The 23,711-nt window shown below is 38.3% G+C and overlaps 1 protein-coding gene across 4 annotated transcripts in view; it reads right to left on the reverse strand.

The window, feature by feature from the left end:
- inpp4b (inositol polyphosphate-4-phosphatase type II B) overlaps positions 1-23,711 on the reverse strand; it is a 174,008-nt gene that overhangs the window by 53,390 nt on the left and 96,907 nt on the right. For all 4 annotated transcript variants that reach the window (XM_041983758.1, XM_041983757.1, XM_041983759.1 and 1 more), the window contains 3 exons: positions 16,854-16,984; positions 7,282-7,386; positions 4,225-4,333 (listed from right to left, as the gene is read on the reverse strand). In XM_041983758.1, the coding sequence (XP_041839692.1) occupies positions 4,225-4,333; positions 7,282-7,386; positions 16,854-16,984 (345 nt within the window). The remainder of the gene's footprint in view (positions 1-4,224; positions 4,334-7,281; positions 7,387-16,853; positions 16,985-23,711) is intronic.

Here is a 23,711-nt window from a genome sequence, read left to right on the forward strand (position 1 = left end):
ATAGCAGCCACAGGATCCAAAAACATAAATATTCATTACTTTCAACCTTAATATAATTTAAACAAGTGAGCTATTTAAAAATCAGCCTTGCTAGAGTTTCTTGCCACAATCCCCAGTGTTTTATCTTGAAAAAAATTTGTTATCTGATAACGTCTTTAATATTCAAGAAAAACAGGCGGTGTTACAAAATTAGCTGTAAATTAATCAATATCAAATCAAATCAGATTTAATCGAAATCGAATCAATATAGGCTGTTGTGAATCAAACTGAATCGATTCAGGAAGTTTGTGACGATACCCAGCCCTAATAACGATACAGAATTTTTTTGTACAGGGCTGTAAACATGTTTACTGGTGCTGTAAACTTGGGCATTTTAACACAAGAGTTGATGGAGCCGTATCTATAAGAGGAACTCCAGTTTCTAGCACATTCTTATTGGCTTCAGTTTCAGAGGCTGGACTATATTCAAGCTTGAAGTTCTCCATTTCCTGTGAGAGAACATTAGCTTTTTCTCAGTGGAGCTTTCTGCAGACTCCACTGCATTGCTTCAGAAGATCACCATGAGAAGAGTGAAGTTTTCCAAAAGATTTGCTGTCTGACTTCAATGTTGATAATATATGATAATGGATTCATTTTAATCCCACCTCTCACCACCCTGTGTGCGCAGCATGCCTCCAGTCATTAAAATGCCAAAGGTGTGCTGCCACGCCTCCAGCATGCCATGCACAGCACGCTTTATACACCTTCCTGCTGCACTTTGATTCATTCATGAAATGATCACGATTCATCTTTTTGTGATCCAAGTTTTATTTACAAACAACAATAGAAACAGGGTTAAGAGAAATGTGGTACAAGTGTGGTCCAACACTTTATCAGCTAAACCTACATGAAGGAGTAAATTCTCCACAACTAACTAATTGACAGAACTACTAGTGAGTATGGGGTGAATTTCCTTCTTGATTTTCATAAATGCTCAATAGGTATGGGTTGTATTATGAGAGGAAGTTAAACGCCCGGCCCAGCAGCTTAATTAAGCGAGCAAATCTGGCACATGGCTAATTAATAGTGGAGAGGAAATTAATGAAGAGCTTGTGGCTTGCTGGTGACAGGCAGCAGGAGCAAAATGCAGCTACATCAGCAGAGAGCCCTGCAGCACTTCAGGTGACTGCCAGAGCCTCTTTATCATTTTGGATGGTACACTCTAATCTGGGTTCATATACCAGGCTTCTGACATGAGGCCACAGTAAAAATATATGGGTTGCTTTAGATTGATACTGAACTGATCTCAAAACAGATCTTTTTAACTGCCAATTCCCATCCGTTTCTGAATCTTCCACATGGGCCAGATCTCATACCGGCTTTCAGAAAAGCAGCCAAAGCTTTCTTCAGTGATTCAGACATATACGGACCCTGATCTGTGACCAGAGAAGCCTCAAGGCTGCTGCCAGCATCTTTCTCCTTCATCCACAGAACTGGAAGCAGGTTCATTTCAGAGCAGGCAAAGGACTAACAAGCTGATGTCCATCAGCGTGGAGTCCCAGCCACTGCCAATGGTCTGTCCCTTAAACTCCCACCCCCCACCCCCACACCCACACACACAGCAGTCCCAGTGAGAAGTTATTTTGTTGGACAACATGCTGCTAGTCACACTAAATCTGAACATCGCCCCCAGGAGACCCTATTAGGTTTCTGTGATGTAGTTTCGGCGACTCTCTGCCCCTGAAATGTGTCATTTGGTATTTCTGCTTGACCAGGAGGCCCAGCAAAATGGCAGTGGTTCTTCTCTCTCTGTCACAAAGACAGGATTCAAAGACACATGTTGAGGAAAGCTCAGTAGCACAGCCTCTTGACAAACTAACTATGAGTGACCTTCCAAGAAGGTGTCTAAAATGTATGGTACATTTTCTCCTTTTATACATGAGGAATTAAACACATGCATCACATCAGTCTAGATAAGGAAGAACCAGCAATGTATGTATAAAACATGTCTAAAAAATAGTGTGTGGTGCATTATTCAGATTAGCTCAATAATCCAAAAGAGGGAATTAATGAATGATTAGACCACCTTAGCAAACACATGGCTGTGTCTACAGGGTTCAATTAAAAACGGATAAGAACCGGGTGACTTTTAAAACAGACATTTAACTGGGAGTGCATGTACTAATGAAAGATAAATGCTTCTGCCCTGTGCGTACACGTGCAGGGTTTCTTGAAGAATACAGAGTGTAGCTATTGATTAAACTCATTCTTTGCCCGTCCTAAGAGACAGACCACATTGCATACTCTACCTAATGCCAAGTTTGGCCAATGTAGGTTTTTAATGGCTATGTAAAGAACCCTCGGCCATCTATTCTCGCTTCCAGCGAACAAAGATAAATAGCTCTTTTATTGCCCTCCTGGTAACACCTCTATGCTTAGGTTTTCCTTTTTTTCCACCCACAATCCTTTTCCATCTTTTTCTTTGATGAATCAATACCACACAGATCAGCCAAGTCTCACAGCTCCCCGATTGTTCCCTTTTTAATCAGATGTGATTATAAAAGGCTGCTTCTGAAAGGTGATGGGCTACACTGGGAGGACTGTAATAACTGTAAGTATACAAATCTTTGCTCTGCTAAAACAGGCTTGACTTACAGTGCAGTTAGGAGCCTCTTGCCTGGACCCATCTACAGTGCTCTGTGTTGGCAAATACACAGAAAGCCTCATTGGGTCCTTTTTTTGGCTCCATACTTGGTGAGGTTTTTTTGATCACGTTTCATCAAAGAATTAAATCGCGAAGCACTGAATGTCCTTTATTTAAAGTAAACATGCACCGTCATTGAAATGGCAAACTATTAATCCCCAGAGGAATCAGAGAGTCAGAGTTTGTTCCTATTTCTTACTGTCAAACGGTTACATTCCAAGTCAAACATGAACTGTGCAATGCTCAGCGCTGGGCGCAGTCAGGAAGCCAGGCGGAAAATTGGAAAATTTAATCTACAGTGAGTCATTAGCTAAGTCAAATATGAAACAAAAACTGTCTCTCTGGAGAGTTCCTTCAGAAGCCTAATCTCTTATTCAAAGTAAATGATTTCACTTTAGAGGATTCTCAAAAAAAAAAAAAAAAAAGCTAACCTTATCATTGTTCGTGCTAGCAGATAAAACTGACCATCTTCAGCAAATTCACATGTGCACTTGAGCATAAAAAGCCCTTTATTTTTTATCATCAGCAGAAGCCCTCCCAACTATTTTCCAATCAGGTTTTTCCATTTTATTCTAATTTTATGCCCATACCTCACCCTTTTCCATCTTGCTTCTCCCCCTCGTTCTTGAGCAGCAAACTCTGTAACTAATTAGATCTGGCATGGGCTGTAATGACTTTGCACTCTATAGGGAGCTATGGGGGAGGAGAGAAAAAAAATCACCTTTCAGTTTTTTTGGATCACTGTGACCACATACTGAATTACAGTGACATACAGTTAAATCCTTCATCCTCAGGGCACATATGGCAAAATTTACAGGATGCAGCTGATCACAGGTCTAAGATAGTTATTGATGCAAAAAATTCAAGCCTTGCTCTCATTTTATTATCTATCCTTATTGTGGTGTTTGAAGCCTTTTCATCTTCTTGAAAAAAGGTGAAAAATTAATAGGTGTTGGGGATTAGGACTCACTTCTTGTAAAAAAAAATTGAAGAATCATGATTGACTGGTTACTACTCGTGGAATGATATAACAATGAGTGGTTTTGGATTGTAGAAACAATGTGATTGTGGCTCATTAATTCAGCTCAGAGAATTCTTCTTAAAACTTCTGAGTTCAACAAGGAGCTCCAGCTGGCAGCTGGGAAAAAGCTGCCAGATCTGTGGCTCTTCAGAGAGAAGTGAACATACGAGTTAAGAAGGCAGAAAAATGCTTGCTGGAGAAAAAAAAAAAAAAAAAAAAAAACAGGTGTAGAGGAACTTCTGACTCAACAAACCTTTTCCATCATGCCTGTTGCCTCCAGTAAAATTAAGCTGTCGGAGGCAGTGGAGCTCCAGACCAATTTGAGCATGGTTTGGTAGTAAGTAACTGTGTTAGACCTGGAAAATCAAGGCCAAAGGCCAAGGGCCAGGGACAAGTTTATCTGTCACAATTAATTATGAGGTTAACTTCTTTTGTCAGTACAAGCTTGTTTCCTCAGCACGTGTCCTGTTACCACCTACGTGTTCTACATGTCTTCATGATGAAAATGCATGTTTTGTACCTTTTCTTCTCTGCTTCATATCTGCTCAGGAGCCGCTGCAGACCACCACACTTGAAGCCCTGAAAGTGGGCTGCTGGAGCACCGACAGTGATAATGTCATAAAATGCATCTGTGAAGAGCAAGAGAGAGAGAGAGAGAGAGAGAGAAAGAGAGAGAAACAACTATCAATAAACAAACAACAAACATTTGTTATTTGGTTTGTAATGTACTACAATAACTCCTCAAAATCTGCAGGACCTTGAGATGGGAAAAGATGTAGTTGAAGAAAATAAATGATCACAGTAAAAAAAAAAAAAAAAAAAAAAAAAAACTTTCATTGGCAATGCACACTATTTCAAGTCAAAATGTGTCGACCATTTGGACAGAAATGCCCCCAAGAACAGAAATACTGACAGTTAGTGACACAGGACACCAGAATTTAAAAGAATTCATGCAGCTTCATTGCGGCTTTTTTTCAAAATAGGATGGGACGATATGAGAAACCGTTTCAATGCAATGCCAAAGGAAGAAGAAAGATAATAAAGACATTTTTTTTAGCTCTGGACCAGAAATGGATTTATTTCAATTCTCTCTTTCTGTATATGGTTTATTGTAAAGCAGGGCTACTCAATTTGGTCCCACAAGGGCTACGGTCCTGCAGGTGTTCCCTGTTGGATCCATTGAATTTGAGTCAGGTGTGTTGGAGCAAGGAAAACTCACAGGACTGTGGACCTTGTGGGACCAACTTGAGTAGCCCTGGTCTTAAGGAATGGCCTCAAAAGTAAATAAACTCATAACAGACAGCTGTGCAGACTCAGAAGTGCTTAGAACAGTCCACGTTTTAATGAGCAATGGATAGAGTTGACAACTGAATAGGAAAAACAAGGATGCAGGAAAGGCCGTCTGTGGGTGTGGGAATAGGGGGGTTGCCAGGCCAGTAATGTAGACCCCTGAGAAAACAGAAATCCACAGCTCTGGATGTAGGAAAAGATTTATGAATTATGTCTGAAAATAGATTTTAATGACTCAACAGTTTAATGACTCTCTTGTCACAGAGAAGTAAATGACAAGACCACAGCTGACTGACGGTGGGTTGATGTTGGAACTTCTACAGCATCGAATGTTTCTTCCATTAATTGTCTGTGTCTGGTCTCAAAGCTGCTAGCCTGCCACATGTCTGGCCCCTGGAGTTTTCAGGTACCAGGATAGTTTAATTGGCCCTCCAACAGACGAAGCACACCAAAAAACAATGGTGGACACCAGAACATCAAGCACAACAACCAATTTGAGCTTGATTTACCTGCTTTTCCTTTGACACTCACTTTATTTTCAATAAATCAACTGAAGAACAAGACACAAAAAACCTCACAAGCTTTCTTGAAGAGAAAAGTGAGTGAGTGGTCAAATAGTGGTTTTAATCACACTCATCAAAATGTCTTTTTTATCAATAACTGGGTTTTAGCTGCTGTTTTTGATTCATATTCAGAAGTCGTGAATAAGAAAAGGTTAATGCAAACTGAAAGAAAAAAGCTTATAAGCTGGCTTGAGGTGGCAAAACTGACAGAGCAGAGAAAAACATCCTGGTGAACAACGTTTCGAGTTCAGCTTTGCCAAGCTGAGCCGCTTTAGGCTGGAAATACTTTACAGCAGTTGTTCTGGAGACAAAGGAGACTCATTCACAGCAAAGCAAATGATTTCTGTTCAGGCCTTCAAGTATTGTTTTCCCCAGATTTCCTTTCCTCACTGGATGATCAATAGACAAAATGAAAATGAATGGTTTTGCATCGCTGAGTAGATTGCACAACCACACTAAAAGAAATGCATCTCTTCAGAAAATCAAATGGAACAATAGAGCAAATGATATCTGCTGGAAGCTGAAACTCAGCTGCATCAAGGACCAGTTTCCAAAGTTTAATGTGCCAAAACCGATTGCAATCATTTCTGAATCATTTTTTTCTCCCTTGTCAATGAAGCAAAAATGAGGGAAAGTATAAAACCCAGTCAGGTTGTCATGGTGAATTAAAAGAAAATTAGCTTTTTTTTAAAAAAAAAAATATAATACTCTCTTGTTGGCTGGTTTCTATTTGTGGTTTAATTTGCACTTAAATGTCAATTCTAAAGTTGTGTTAGTCAGACGACAAAAATATTTTATAGAAACGTATTAGATGGACTAAAAAAATGTAGTTTTGCTAGTTTATTAGAACAGATATTATATAACAGATGACAACTTCGAATAAAGTTTAACTGAAAATAAAGCAGTCTAATATAAAAAGCCCTACCAATACACAGCGCGGGCATTTTGGCTATATAACCCCTTCACCCCTGTCGTCGTAAATTAGCAACAATTGTATTTAACTGTATTTTAAGTTGTTTGATATAATTGTAAATAAATTCAAGCATTAGGGAGTTAACTGTATGCACACAAATAACACATCAGCTCGAACACCACTGTCTGAAAGTAAGTTAAAGAGTGAAAAGTCCCCCTAGGGTAATTATCTGTCCCAACAATCAATTGACAAATTTCACCAATGTTTATGTATAGTTTCCCAATTTTTCGAGCTGTATGATGACTTGATTTTATCCGTCACCCCTGAGGTCCTCAGTGAAAGAGTGACAGTTAATCCCAGTGTTTGTCTGTCTCCATCTCTCCATCAATCATTCAGTGTTTAGTTGAAATGGAGCCCACTCGCAGACGCCGAGGCTGCAGCTTTCTGCCTTAATACACAGAGACAGATCCAGGGCAAGAACAGCCTGCTAGAGTGCAGTGGTGGAGGAGAGAGCAGAGTCATTCACTCCAGAAAAACGCAAAGGGCTTAATTAGCGTTTTGTCTTCTTTTACTAGGCTGAGTTAATTCTCACCTTTCAACCTGCGTGATGACCTAGAAGCAGGCTGTCTGAGCCTCTGAGTATTCCTGACAGATGGAGAAGTCAAGCACAGAGAAACAAAAGGAGAAGACGACCGCAGTGGCTTATGAAAAACAGAGACGTTGACAGCTCACCTCTGCCTAATAAAGTTGCCCTTGTGCATGTGTTGAAGACATTATGAAATCAGGACGTGCAATCACGATATAACAATACCTGTTTTTTTGGGGCAGGTCACCCTCATCCTCTGAGTATGCAAGTTTATTGGGATAAACTCCAGAGACTTCTGAGCTTTGCAGCAGCTTGGCTTGAAAGAACAACCTAAAGAAAGAAAGACAAATGTAAGTTTCACTGTCACAAAATACGGCTTTATTGATTTCAAGGATAAAAACATCAGACATACTATGTGCTGCTGTGTCATTGTTATATTTCTAACATGTTTGCTTTAAATGGCTTTTTTTCTTCAGACTTACTTACATAGAAACACAAAGACAGCAAGAAAGTCAACAACAGGTGATAAATTGGAATTTTGATCAATTGTTTCACTCTTTCATTTACCAATGAAATGACGACTGTGCAAGTCAGTGACTTGAGATCTCTTTAATGCAAAATGAAAAGGAACACATTGCAAATGGTAGTCTACTTCATGTAGTTGCAGAGTCAGCTACACCTTTAGTGGTGTGGGCATGGTTACAGCTTTTTGTTACAAGTATAGTAAATAGCTGTAAGTGAGTCGATTTATATGTACAGCAGATGAAATCCCGACTGCATCAATTTGAGATCAACAAAATGTTGATGGAGTGTTAATGTTCTCTAGCATGTGTGCAGGGCTCTGCAGCATCTACTGTTCTCAAAACCTCCAATTACAATTTTTCTACAAAAAATATTTCTTTTGTCTTAGAGTTAAATAAGACATTTTGCCAAGGTACAGCATTAATGTACTTTTTGAACATGAGATTAGGATGTCAAGAACGAAAGAAAGTTTTAATAAAATGAAATAAGAAAAATATTTTATTATTTCCAGATGAAAACTGCAATGTTGTTGAAATTTGATGTTTTTAAACATGTGATGTTTGTCAGTAGACATTATTAACTGAAACAAAGGTGTACCGGAGAGGAACAGACGCACACAGAGAAACAAACATTATAATATTGCAAAGTGTTGCAACCTAGACTTAAAACTTTTCATGACAACCTTAGTTGTGTTAGTTGCTAAACATGCTTTAAAAGCTGCTCTGGTGCAAGTTTGATCATCTCCTGCTTGTATGTGACAAATAATTTTAATTATTATTTTTATTTGTATAATAAATATAATAAATGTATTACTGTATATTTTTAAATTAATTTTAACATAAATGAGTGAATATGAAAATGTATATGCATTCTTTTTCATGTTTAATAAGTTTTGAACATTCTTAGATCATAACAGAGACAAAGACGGCAAACAATGATATCATAGTGGTATTTTAGAACATTTTGATTAGTAATCTATATTAATTGTCTATATTTGTTGCAGTTGCTGATTAAACTGCAGTGTTGTGATCACAGCAGTTACCTGAAAAAAGGTTTTGGCCGTGTTGTAACAACCTCTGTCTGTATGTAAAGATTAAACTTTTGTTGACAACAGTCTTTAATCATCTGTCTTCCCACAAAGGATGTGGCTGATCATTATACCCACACACCACACACTTTTCTTTTACTTTGTTTTTGCGGATGAGGGAAACACATCATCACATTCCTTTGAAACGAAGGAAGTGATTTTTAACCCCAGGAAAGAATAAAACTTTCCCAAGCAGCAGTTTATATCTGCCAACATACACACACACACACACACACACACACACATATATATATATATATGTATATATATATATATATATATATATATACATATATTTATTTATTTGTTTACTGCCAGTGCCAGTCACACTTTGGACACACTTTCCAATAACGTTTAATGGACAGGTATGTCCAAACTGTTGACTGGTAGTGTACTGTATATATTTATACTGTTTGAAGACTCTGTACATTAATTAGGCGTTGCAATGGTATCCACCAATCAGATCCATGCTATCAACATAGGCCTCTGTTGCCAACAAAAGTAATGGGTGGATGAAAATTTGAAGCAATAAATGGGTCTGGATTTAAAAAAAAAATAAAATAAAAAAAGGATAATTAATGCTAATAAATGCATACTTTTGTAAATATTTGAGAAATTGAATATAAAAAAAATGAGTGGAGGTCAGAAGGCTTTAAGACCTTTGGCCTGGAATTTGCTGAAATATGTCAGTTTAATGACAAGATAAATATGTCAGTTTGGGAAATGTATTCACTGAGATAAGTTTCAACCGCTCTGTGTTTCTGTAGGATAACATTCATGTCAGTGGCTATGCTGTCATCCCAGCTCAGTGGGCTCCATCCGCTGGCTGTGCAGCTCCATGGACCAGGCTAATCGAGCTAGTGACCATAGTGGATTTGATGAATTAGTCAAATCAGATCCCCATCTGTTTGCCCAGGTGGACCGGCTTTGTGACAGAGAGGCTGGATGCCAGCAGCACTGACAATCATTTAGTTTCCATCTCTTTTTTTAATCTTTCCTGTCATCTCTTTCTGCTTCATCACTTCATTTTTTTTTACTCATTATTCACCAAATGAAAATGTGATAATTACGCTGCCATGTCACAAACACACAATGACTTTGTACAGCTGTGAGTTGAAATGAGACAACTTTAATAAAAAACAAACTCATATTTCATTGACTTTTCTCCAGCTGAAATTGTCACATCTGTTCATTCATAACCTTAAATAATTCTGTCCCTACAAGTGGCATAAAGGAAATATGCCTCATAAAAGCATTTCCACACCAGATCAGACATCTTTGTCTATTCTATTATTTAACAGCGACATAGTCTGCATGAGGAGAGTTGTTATTAAATTTTGCTCATCTTTTGCACTAATAATAGAAAGAAAGAAGAACAGGTGCAGAGTTTTTGTCAACTTTTGAACATGTATGACAGGTAGCTGGACAATTTATTAAAACTGGCACGAAACTGGGTGCATGAATAGAATAGAATAGAATAGAATAGAATAGAATAACTTTATTGTCATTGTACATTATACAATGAAATTGAGTGCAGTCCTCCTCGGTGCATGTGTAAATAAAAAAATAAAAAAATAAATAAATCAGTAAGTAAGTAAGTAAGTAAGTAAGTAAATAAAAATAAGTAAATAAATCACTGAGATAAAAGTGCAAAGTTGAAAACACACACACACATCCATACATCCAACTAATTCATTCATGGCTCCCTAATATTGCACAGAAAAGTTGAATGTTGCATTAAAAAGGCACTCAAATTATGGCAGCATTTAAAAATACAATGGCTCTTGGATAAAAACTGTTCTTTAGTCTATTTGTCCTTGCTTTAATTGTCCTGTATCTTCTGCCCGAAGGCAGCAGTGCAAAGAGAGAATATCCGGGGTGGGATGAGTCCCACAAAATGTTTTCTGCTTTTTTGAGGCAGCGGGAACTGTATAGTTCTTCCAGAGATGGGAGAGGGCGGCCAATGATCTTCTGTGCTGTGGTGGTCACCTTCTGAAGCGCTTTCCTGTCCGCCGCTGTGCAGCTGGAAAACCAGGCACAGACACAGTATGTTAAAAAGCTCTCAATGGAGCAGCGGTAGAAGGACACCAGCAGTTTCTCACCCAGGTTGTTCTTCTTTAAGAGTCTGAGAAAGTACATTCTCTGCTGGGCCTTCTTCACCAGAGCAGTGGTGTTAGCGCTCCAGCTCAGGTCCTGCTGGATGGTAGCGCCCAGAAACTTGAAGGCAGCCACCCTCTCCACACAGTCCCCGCCGATGTACAGAGGCTGAATGTCCGTTTTCTTCCTCCTGTAATCCAATACCAGTTCCTTGGTCTTGGTGGTGTTTAGGACCAGGTTGTTGTCCCCACACCAGACACAGAGCCGCTCCACCTCGTCCCGATAGGCGGACTCATCCCCCCCGGAGATAAGCCCCACCACAGTGGTGTCATCAGCAAACTTGATGATGGTGTTGCTGGGGTGAATGGAGGTGCAGTCATGGGTGTAGAGGGTATAGGGCAGGGGGCTCAGCACACAGCCCTGTGGGGAGCCAGTGTTGAGGCTAAGGGCTGTGGACATGTGGGCGCCTACTCTAACCCCCCGAGAGCGGCCTGTCAGGAAGTCCAAAATCCAGAGGCAGATGGAATCAGAGAGTCCAAGGGTCTCTAGTTTGGACTTCAGTCTGTGTGGGAGGATAGTGTTAAAAGCAGAGCTGAAGTCTACAAACAGCAGCCTCGCGTAACTCCCTGACTGCTCCAGGTGTGATAGAGCAGTGTGGAGAGTGGTTGTTCTGTGGATCTGTTTGCCCTGTATGCAAACTGGTGAATGTCCAGCGTAGGTGGGAGGCAGGAAATAATGTGACTACGTACCAGTTTTTCAAAGCACTTCATGATGACCAGGGTGAGTGCAACTGGTCTGTAGTCATTTAGGCTGCTGATTGTGGACTTTTTGGGCAGAGGGATAATGATTGAGGAAAGTGGACTGGAGTAAGGACTGGTTGAAGATCTTGGTGAAGACCCCCGCCAGCTGGTCTGCGCAGTCCTTCAGCACCCGTCCAGCAATGCCATCTGGTCCAGCAGCGTTCCTCGGATTCACAGCTCTCAGTGTGCGCCTCACCTCATGTTCCTCCACAGTGAGGGAGGGGCAGCTGAGGGCTGGTGACTGTGGTGCAGCTACCTCCGGTGGCTTCATCTCGAAGCAGGCAAAGAAGAGGTTAAGCTCCTCTGCCAGCGAAGGGCCCCCGTTGACAGCAGCGAGGTTCGGCCTGTAGTTGGTGATATGCCGATTCCCTTGCCACCCCTGCCTTGTGTTGTTCCTGCTGAAGTTGTCCTCAATCCTCTGCCTGTAGTCCGTCTTAGCCCATCGGATGCCTCTCTTCAGGTTGGCTCTTGCAGCACTGTATAGCTCCATATACATATATAGCTCCAGACCTGAAAGCCATATTTCTCTCCCGCAGCAGGTGCTGGACCTCTTCGGTCATCCAGGGTTTTTGATTGGGATAGACCCGGATGCATTTGTCCACAGCACCAGTGTCGGTACAGTCGGAACAGCTAAATGCACTTTAACTATTTAGACATGAGTCAGTGTGATGGTACTTTACTAAAACACCTTCCTCACTTCCTGGCTGGGTTTATACAAAAACATTACTTTGGTAGAAGGAGGAAAAAATCATGGTTTGAGCTCAAATACATACTTTTAACAACAAAATTTTCTCCCCCCAACACAACATGTTGCAACAAAGCTTCCTGGTTATCTTCAGGTTGTTCACTGATGTATAAAATGTGGTTTACACAAAAAAGGGATTTCAAGGCATTTAATCACGTCATACGAATAAAAAATATGAAATATACAAGTCGTGTGCTGACAACAAGATGCTTCCGGACATTGTAAAGAGGGCAGTTGAATTCATAAATGTGTTAAAAAAAAAATTGAATTGAATTGGCATGAGTTATAAATTACACTCAATGAACATATTTTGTTAAACTTAAATGGCTACAAAGCCTTCATATGTAGACTTAATATAACACGATTTTACACTAGATATTCACAGACCATTTATTTGACTTTTATATGTCCTGTTAACCAAGAAAAAAAAAACACAGTGGAAGACTTCATCTATATTCTGCTTTTAGAAACTCCTACACAAGTTCCTCTAGACAAGATGAAGACAAAAAAAGGACCAGAAACTGCACTCTTGATAACAAAATAACTACAACAAAATGAGATTCATCAAATCAGTGTACAGTCTGTCTCTTAAAGGTTTTACTCATCCACAGTTTCAACACATGGTTGTCATGGAGGAGGACTGAAGGCATGCTGTGGGCACAGTGGAATCAGTGTGAGAGAACTATCAGTTGGATAAATGTGTCATGTCTGACAGCAGTCCTTCTTTCTTCTAACATTTTGGTCATTGTTTTAAACTTGAAATCCAGAAAGTGTCTAAATCTGCAGGCAACAGGTAAACCCTCCTCATGCCGTCAATACTGACAACAAAATATGTCAAACTGTAAAGAAATTATTACAAAAGTAGTATCTACTATCAGACACAAAGATATATATAACTGCTCTAAATACTAACTTTTGGCCTTTAGCTGTAGTTATCCCACTCTATTATTTATCACATTTAGAGAGAGACGACAGTACTGTAGGTTGAACAAACACCATGCTAATGAGATTATGTCTGTGTTTCATTTGTGCCTGGCAAATAGTGAAAGACGGGATCATTAATTAACTAATGGGATAGCGTACAGTTATTATGACGTCTGTGTTTATTGAGGTCAGTGCAGCATTAAACTGAACAGAAGGGATTCAGGAAGCGAGGTGGACTCTTCAACCCATGAGAAATCTTTCTTTTTGTCCTTTTGACAAACAATAAGAAAATGAAATGCACTGACCTCTGATTTGTCTTAACACATAACAACCCCCCTGACTCGGTACTAACCTTCAATTACATATGCAGCAGAGTTCATCTGTTTAATTTAAATGAACCAATAATCCTATTTAAAAATAGGATTATTATTATTATTATAAGGGCCTAAAGCAAACCCATAACACCAATTATATTAATTAAAAATGTACAAGATATTAGATCTTTCCTGTCAGAGCATTTTATATTTCTCCCCCTATCTTGCCATTAAAATGTGAACAAACTTTGTCTATATAAAGCAGTTAAATATGAACATTTTAATTAAAAGTTATTAACTTGTTTATGGATTACCATAGAACAAGTAATATGACAGCGAGGCTAACTGACTTTATCTTATTCAGCTTAATTTTTTATGAATGATGGTCAGTCACCACATTTGTCACCATTTATTTATTCTGGTAATTACATTTTCACTCCCTATCTGCCCTTTCTTTGCTCTTCTACTCAACCTCCTCCAGAATCTGTCCCATCTTGTCTCTATTTGCAGCCTTTTTAAATTATATTAGTTATTATAAATGAATCTACAGCTGCTTGCTCACCCAGTATGTTTTCAATGTCCATCACCCAGTTATTTTAATACCAGAATGGATTAAAGAATGAAGACACGCAGGGGACCCTGCATGTATTGCACTATCTGGGCCAAGCAAGGGACTTGTCAGGAGCCATAATGACCAACACCACATTATCTATTCCCCTTGCCCTCATTACCCACCTCCTCAGAGCTCAGGCTCAGGCATGCAACACAGAGGCTTAGCCATCTTTATTTCTTATCAGCTGGGCAAAGCAAAAAGCAACAGAGACAAACATCACATTAAAGGGATGAGAGTGAATCAGTGTAGAATTAATCACCAGTCATAATGTTCCTAAGTCCAAAGCAAGCTAAAATATGCTTACAGTAGCATGAGGTTAATACTTGGATGGAAAGCAGAAAATGCACAATGACTATTCAGTTAATTAAGTTTTATGATTCATAATACAATTTTGATTTGCAATAATTTAATTGGTTTAATAGAGCAGAGGAGAGGTTGATGCTAACCTAGCATTGGTGCTTATTTTAGAAGCAAATATGGCTGTGTGCACATATAAATCTGCTACTACATACAAAGGGCAATATTCTGTGTAAATGTAGTATTCATTACTCTGTTTCCAAATTAATTTTAAACACCTCATCATTACTGTTGTTCTGAGGTAAAATCACATGTTCAGTGTTTTCTTTGTGAATGCTGGGGCAAATTAGAACAACCTAATTACTTCCTGTATTCAATTTGCAACTAACTGGGTGGATTAATTTCATTATGTAAAACATTAGCAAAAAGTATGCAGCAGATATTTGCATGTTTGTAAATGAGATGCAAGATTTTTTTAATTGGCACATGGCACAGATTTGTATCAGTTTTAAGAGCACTGCTCACATTTATTTTAACAAAACATAGAGGAGCACAGAAGGGGAAAAGGCATTTCAACTGCCCATGATAAGAAATGTGTTGCCATGGAAACTCTTTAACAGCAACTATTACCCTAAACCTACCCTTCAGCTAAAGTCATCTTTCTTTTTTTTTTCTTATGGACTGCTTTTAAATTTAGATTTTATATGATGATTTTTCTATAAAGACGGAACACAGAGACATGTTGGACCAGATTACAATAATTATACTCTCATTACAAGAGGGAGACTAGTTGTACTCGTAAAAACACTCATGGATTGAGAATTGCCTCATGTAAGTAGTTCCACATCGATCAAACATCGTTCTACAAACATCGTTCTACAAACATTTTCTAACTTGACCATCATACAGTACTATAAAAAAGCCTTGAGCGACTTCTCATTTCATTGTTTGCCTTCATTCAAGCAGATGTTCTTGTAATTTTTTAAATGATCTCAAACAAAAGGTCTCCAGGCTTTTTGAAGGTCTTTCAAAGTCTTTCTTTCTTTTATTTTGTAATTTTATTTATTTTTTTCTCAAGCTACTTACACTATGATCTATGAATTAAAGTATAGAAACATGTTAAAAGGTACCTAACTCAAAGGTTGAACCAGTATTTTGTCTACACATAAAGGACACATAAAATGACAACTTGACAAAGAGCCAATTTTTACATTGAATCTTAGATCACTTTAAAAAGCAGCCAATCAGAAAAACACATCATTTGCAAGGGCAACACAGTTTTACAGACATAAATTTTTTTTTGCATGAAGAGGTTTATTCTCAAAGGGATAATGTGTGTCCTTTACAAATCTGGAAATCAGGAAACTGAAGAAGTTGAGGGCAAAAGATGTGGCAACCCCCCCCCCCCCCCCCCCCCCCCCCCCCCCCCCCCCCTCCTCTCCCCCAAACAAACAAACAAACAACAACAACAACAACAAAACATATCTACAGCATATCACCAATATCTGAAAGCAATGTCCTTTATACAAATGAATTCAGCAAAGATCTGATACAGGACCTGAGAGACAGTTGGGCCACTTGCTTTTCCCTACACCTTGTCCCTTAAAACAAAGTGGTAAGTAGGTAGGAGTGAAAACTTTTCCTTAGGAAATGAGATACCTGTACTTTACCATTATATAGACATTATGTTATGTTTAAAGCTGTCAAAAATAACGGTGGTAACTGATTTATGTGATCAACTGTGTTAACAATGCATTTAACGCATATTAGGCATGACAAGCTACATGCATCCGTCATTTCTGTAACAACAGCGGGACATGCAGGTGTCTAGAGGCAAGATGGAGATGAGCAAGGGACGAGTGTGTTTCAACAACCACACTTCATCCGATGGGAGGGTTCAACACCCACACTTTTCCTGCATTTTAATAAAAAATTTTTACACAGTTTTGCAGAAAGGTGGTTATTTTAGTCGCTCTCTGGTCCTCACTGTGTCTGCACAGTGCAGCAGCTGCCTCCGCTGAATCATGACGAGAAGGAGGAAACTAGCGGTTCATGGTTCACACCGGCACATATTTAACCCTAAGTATTGTTTTTGGACACACTAACAAAAGTAAGGACAATTTTAGCAGTCTCTGTCAATCAGACCCATCACTATCACGTAAAACTGAAGAATGAAAGATGTTTATAACAGCAGCAGCCTAATAAAGTAAAAAGGTGAAGAAAAACTTGCAAAACAACCAACAATATTTTATATCAACAGTTTAATATGGGTGGTGCTGCATTGTAGGACTTTCATCATTGTTTCACAATAAATAAATAAATAAATAAATAATAATAATAATATATATATATTTTGTGTGTGTGCCAGAATGCATGTTTACACATGATGACTTCATACCAGTGATTTTGTCCAGTTCAGCCAAGGTCTCTTGGTAGGTGGTGATGATCCCTCCATATCGTGTCATCACCTCCTTCCTTAAGTTGTCCCAGTGAGGAGAGAGCTCCCCTAACTCCTTCAGATCCTGCACCCTGCAGATAAACACAGATCTGTGATGACAATAATTGAATATAGATTTCACAAATGCTTGCACAATGACTGATACGACCCAGTGCGGACCCACAAGCAGATATAAATGAGAAATTCTAAGAGAAATAAAAACATATTTTAGTAAAGTGAATAGATACCAATAGAAAAACACAAATTTTAATGACATTTTTTCTGCCATTAGCCTTTGATTTTGTTACACACTGCACCTTTAAGAGAAGTAAGCGCTGAGTAATATGGTAATACTACAGCATTGTGTTTATTCATGCTCTTCAGCTCCTTTCAAATCATCTAAATTTCCCAGTTAGGGTACACAAAATGTTTACCAGTCCTGGTAAAACACAGATCCCAGCTTTTTTATAATGAATCAGTCACACATGCACACAGAATTGCAAATCATGTTGTGCTCAGCAAGATAAACACATTCCTAAACCTCAGGTTGAAGTCTCCACTCTACCCAGTCAAATTCCTCCCAGTTCCATTTAATCTTATACGCATAAATTATGCGTATAATTAAACAAACATGACCACTCTTGACTGGATGACACAGGACTTTGTTTATCTTTCAGGTGGTTGTGACTGCAGCCTATGGCCAAAATCATCATTTACTTCCACTGTTAGAAATAATTGTAGGAGTGTGTGAATTTGTGCATTTATTTCACTTGACTGATTTCTAATCATTTGCATATGAAAGAAAACATTAGATGGACAGACATCATACAGCCCTGAACACTCCTCTGAAAAGTAATCAGCAGTGATATTACAGAAATTTTAGAGTAATTATACTATTCGAGATCAAAATTACACAGTGAAATGCATTTAATTATGATAAAAAGCTAGATATGTAGCAATTACAACTTGTGCACGTTGCAGACATGCAACAAAATTAAAACCCAAATTTATGAAGCTTGTTTGTTCAAATTATTGTTAATTCAATGTGTGATTACTTGAATGCATAATGGAATGAAAAATACATTTGTAGTTCCATAGTTAAACAGCTACAGCACAGGATTAGGGACAGATAGCTTATGTAATTATATCCTTTATTTCTTATATAAATTGATTATTTCTAGACTGCTTTTGAGAATTTTAATGAACAACAGAGTAAGGGAAATCAATAGTAAGAACCATCGTCAAACAGTTCACCAAACCCCACAATGTTTGAATGATAAAATAATTAAAATACCCATGTATTTATCAGTCCATCAGCTTGATCTGATTACCCCGAGGGTTTGTATGAAGCCTGCCTGTTTCAACTAACAATGTGTATCAGCTTTCATTATTTTTTAAAAGATGTATCTGAAAAGAACAGCTGATAAAAAAAAGGAAGATATAATTGGTGCAAAAATGTCAAATAAAGACTGATGCCATTTGGCATTTGTCTCCATTACATAATGCCTCTAGTGGTGGGTGACTACTAGAGGGATGTTTTTAAATGACACAAGAGGCAGTTTTCTTGTCTAGCTGAAGCATGCTGTGAACAATCTGTATATTGCATTTGAAACCATTTCTTTTCATTTAGTCTTTCTCAAACTCTAAACAAGCTTAAAACAAGCTTTAGTTAAGGCACAGAAGTGCCACATGCTGTCCACTCTGCCAACATACTCTGCAGGTGGTTATAAGGAAGTTAGACAGATTCCCAACAAAGTGAGATAACTGTGGTAAAAAGAGGTTAAGTAGCAGCAGGGCATGTCCTTAACTGTAAATAAGTTATCTGTCTGACTGTGAACTTCTCGAAAGTCAAATTGCTTGAAAAGGAAGAAAAAGATATAGAGCAACAAAAAAGAAAAAAAGAAGCCAACTAAGCTTGACAAGTTATAGTATGTAGATGTTAAGATGACAGCATGTGTTTCTTAGCTAGTGAAATCTGAGCAAAGATATACTTCTGATCTCAGTGGTTTCAGTTAGATACACTGGGCCTCATTTACCAACCACCCTTATGAACAAATTTGTTTTAAGAATTTTAAGAAAACAGTTTAAGAAAATTGTGGCATTCACCAAAATCTTCGTATCTTGGATTTGTTTGAACAAATATACGAACACTCAGGAGTACTCCTAGGTACATCTGAAAGCCGACACTATTGAACAAAAATGAGAATTTTTGTTATTTTCTGCTGGTCTGTTTATTAAAATAAAATAAAATAAAAAAACAAAACTACAAAAATATTATTGTTAGTTTTTTAAATAACTTTTGGTGAAGTACAAAACATTTTGCTATTTAGGTTAAATACCAATGTTGCAGATATAAACATTATAATTTCCCTCAAGGAAAACTATTTTTTATCCATTTCATTCATTCAAGAAACAAGTTGCTTTCAAAACTGATTTAATTCCACTGCTGGTTGTCCTAACACAATCGGTGCAAAAGACTGCACACACACCAGATCCATTCCCTCAACTACAAGAAGATCACTCCATAAATGTCTAAAGTCACCTTTTAGTCCCAGATCCACCTCCTAAATGTTGTCTTTAATAGTTAAAATTTACTAAAACCATGCCTTTTTATTAGAATAATTAGTTTTTATTAAGAAATCAAGGTTATTCCCTGGTTAACGACACCTATCAGACTCACCTGAAGGATCAGATGGACCATTCGCTCTGCAGGTGAACCTCATCTTAAAATGATGCCACAGCAGGTGGAGATTGGCTTTACAAATTGTATAAGGTACAGTAGGCTATGTAATGAAATTTTATTCAGTGAACCACTGCTCCCTTTAGCCACAGCACCGCGAGGATGTGTATCTTTATGCGCTCATGGGACCAGACTGCAGGCTGTCCAAGTTCAGGAGTAATTAATGATCCGATTGTATATAAAGCCATGTTACAAAGTAAGTACACCTCAAAAGATAATTACCTGGTCCTTAGCATTGACTGTCAGACCGATGGTCTCACGTTTAACTCTAAATACTTTTGTATACAAAGGAGTTCATAATATTTAATGGCTGCAAGGTACCAAGGACTGGAAAACAAGCCCAAATCATCAGCTCTTCTACCACTAGGCTTAGTAGCCAGTATGAGGTTTTTCTGCTGATATTCCATGCTTGGTTTTCACTAAATGTGGTTCTATTTGTAACACTTAAACACCCCCACTTTGGTCCCACTGTCTGTCCAAGCCACACTGTTCGAAAAGTCTTGTGGTCTGTTTTTCACTTCTCACCGCAGAATGATGGTATTGGTTGATGGAAAATTGCTTGGAAATGGTCTGATAACTCTCCCAGATTGCTGTGCAGCAACATATCATTGCTGATGCTGTTTCTAAATGGGGATGTGTTGACACACCTGAATGCTCTGTACCACAAACTGCTGCATTTATAGAGGTGCTCATAATTGCAGATAATCAGTTAATCAAGTGAATTTGATTAGCAGCACCTGGCTGCTATTTGCCCCCTGAATTACTTTGGAAGCATCAGGGTGGACTGCTTTTGCATTTTGGCTTAGTTTTTTAATAAATTAATATTGATGTGATGATTTTTTTTATGAAGTCCTGATACTTAAAACTGGGGAAATGAGAAGGTGTTTTTATTTGTTGTTTTTTACCATGGCTCTAAATAAAAAACATTATTTGCTATAGCTGTATTAAAATAGCTCATAATGTTAATACAATAATCAGTATTCAGCCTGTGTGCCGTTTTGGCATTTTCAAAGCTTTGCCAATCCGACAACAGACTCAGTTAGTATAATCGTAGTACACTTCATCTTCTTTGATCTCATCCGCTTTTTTGGATTGCAAATATTTTAGTAAAGGACAATGATAAACTGCATTCATTTGCACTCAACAAGCTCATAGAACTGAAGCTACAACATCTAATAGATGCACATGGGGGTTAAGAGACATAATGAGTTTCAGGGAAGACTTGAAAAGTGGTGGCAGCAAAACAGAACAGGACTGTGGTGGATCAAATATTTTTGTTGGGTATTTGGATGGTCAATGGGTTTAAATAATAAAAAAACATTCTCCTTTTGAACTAGTAAGCATTGAGCATTTCAAAAATGTTACCATTGTATTGAATCTGTCTATCATGTAAATGTAACTGACTGGACCACTTAGAGTCCATGTAAACAAGTCAGCTGGAATCTCTGATCAGATTGATTTCAGTTGGATAGATGAAATATTTGACCACGTAAACGTAGCTAGTGACACAAAGAATCTTTTAATTTTGGATGTACAAAGACACACCAGCTTACAGGTTTGAACACTAATAATAGTTTGACTATGGTGTTGGCTTTGCCAATAAATCAGTGCAGAACACGATAAACAGAGTCAAATGCCAAAATGTCACACAATGATCTTAACACACAAATCTTTTACTTGTTAATTAACGTGATAAGAAGAAGGACATGATTTTCCCCCATTAATGAGACACCAGACAGCTGTTAATGAATGGGGTTCAATCTGCTGTACACCCACACACCTTACTGCACATTCATTATCTCTACAGACAGACGCATGCACAAAGATTCACAGAATTGCCGCTGCAGGGATGAAGAGAAAAAAAAAATCAGCAACCTCTGTGTTCACACACTTAAGATTAGAACACGAGTTTAGACATCAAAGCTAACAAACAGAAGGAAGAAATATCCAAGATTATCTGAGAGTGGGAAAGCAAACTAAGCCACCCACCATCCGCCGCTGCACTCACAACTTTGCAGCTCTAACTGAATCATTAAAAAGCCTGAACTAGCACCACTCTGAGCTCGGCTGACAGAACGGAGGCTAAATGGAGAGGCACTGTGGAAAAAGACAACATTTAAAGAGGATTACTGGAGAGGTGCTTAAGCGATCAAGTTGGAGATACAGTACACATGCCTGTTCATAAACAAACATTGTATAGGGTAGTCATGGTTTGGAGCCTGATGCTTGTTTGTGAGCTGTATTAGACAGATAAGACATTTCATAAATATTCAGTAATTGTGTTGTAATTGTGTGGTTGTGACCTAAATGATCAGTTTGTGGAACAGATCACCCTGTATTTCAGCACAGAGCCATGGTACGGATACAAATAGAGGACGTATTGCTGGCATGTGAATGGATTCCATCAGTTTGACAGGTGAACTGATGACAAAGCTTGTCCGCTGAATCGCTCAATAATGGCTTTGTGACTGTTTCTTTGTGTATGTGTGGTTGGAGGGAGTGACTTTAGTTGTGTGGATGCTTCAGCATGTGTCCTTGAGAGTGTTTGTGAACCTTTCAGCACACACCATGATTACAAATTAAAATCTCCTCCTACCACTAAGTTTATCTGAACCTCTGATTGCATCTTTTTATGCCTGCTATTTCTATTTGACAATGAAGAATATGTGTGAGGTTGTGTGTGTGCATTCTTGTATTCTTCTGTGTATTTTTCAAAAAAGGGGTTGCCAGGGACAACAAGCCAGATGCAAAAAGATCCATCTTGACAAACACTGCAGCAGCCTGAGGGAAGGGGCTTTTTGATATCCATAGAAATGTACACTTGTGAAACATGGCTTCTCTGCCATCGACTCCTCATTCCACAGTTTTAATTAGACTGAACTTTATTTGCTGTTATATTCTAGATTTAGTACAACAAGAATCCTTTATTTGCATGCATGTGTTTTACACACAGAAATTTGACCTTTGCATTTAACCAGTCTGATAGCTGCGAACAAACACAAGAAGGCAAACACATGTGGTTTATGCAGTGAACATGCAGAACAGTTGGAGGTAAATCTCCCCTGGAGATTAAATGATTGGGTGCCTTGCTCTGGGGTACTTCAGCCATGAAAGGTAATAGAGCAAATTAGATGTCTATGAATAAAAAATGCTCTTCCCTTAAACTCCTTTCTGTTTTTCAAAGATACTACACAAACAGTGGCAGATTACAAAAACTGAAAGGTGTATGTCTGGCTGAAAAGACACTGATGTGGGTCTCAGCAGGTAGTCTCCATTCAGTTTTGGAATTTGTGAGGTTGAGAATGGAAAGCATAAACTTTGCATGCATTTTCTTTTTATGTTATGTTATTTCAATTTATGTTCAAACACAGTTATTGAGACACTTTGGCTATGACTGGTGATCTGCAGATCAGGCTCAGAAAAATGCAACTTTTCTAACCAGTCAAGTGAACGTGACATAGCTTTGTAATATACATACACACCCCAGCATGCAAAAGCATCTTCTTAAGTTTTTTTTTTTTTTAGAAGGTCTATCAATGGAGAAGGCAGTTTTCACTGTACCACCTCTTACAGCTACAGGCTTTAAAAGTGCGTACAGCTCATCTTTTTTTTTTTTTTTTTTTTTAAGAAACAGAATATAATGTCTTACATGGAGACTTTGACAACATTAACAGGTGGTTTAAAAGAGATGTGACTGATCTACTCAATCTTTCTTAAAGCTGGTAGGTCACCTTTGGTCTCCTGCTATGTGAGTTGACGTCAGTAGTCCCATCAAAAATGATAACCCACCTAATTATCTCACAAAAGTTGCACTTACCTGCGAGGTAGGGACAGTTAGTGGGTGCAACTGTAACAGTGCACTCAGGCTAAACAAAGTACTGTCAGTGGGAAAGTCTTTATTTACATTGTTTTGCACGTGTTCATATTTACTTGGATAAGAAAATGAAATAAAAATTAAAACTAAACATAGAGTTTGACACACTAGATTTATAACTAGATTTATAACATTTTTTATCAATCACTGGTTAATCGGTTGGTATTTGTGTAAACCTAAAATTAACTGGTTCAGATCAACGTAC

This window comes from Melanotaenia boesemani, chromosome 4 (genome assembly GCF_017639745.1).
Source record: "Melanotaenia boesemani isolate fMelBoe1 chromosome 4, fMelBoe1.pri, whole genome shotgun sequence".
Lineage (NCBI taxonomy): Eukaryota > Metazoa > Chordata > Actinopteri > Atheriniformes > Melanotaeniidae > Melanotaenia > Melanotaenia boesemani.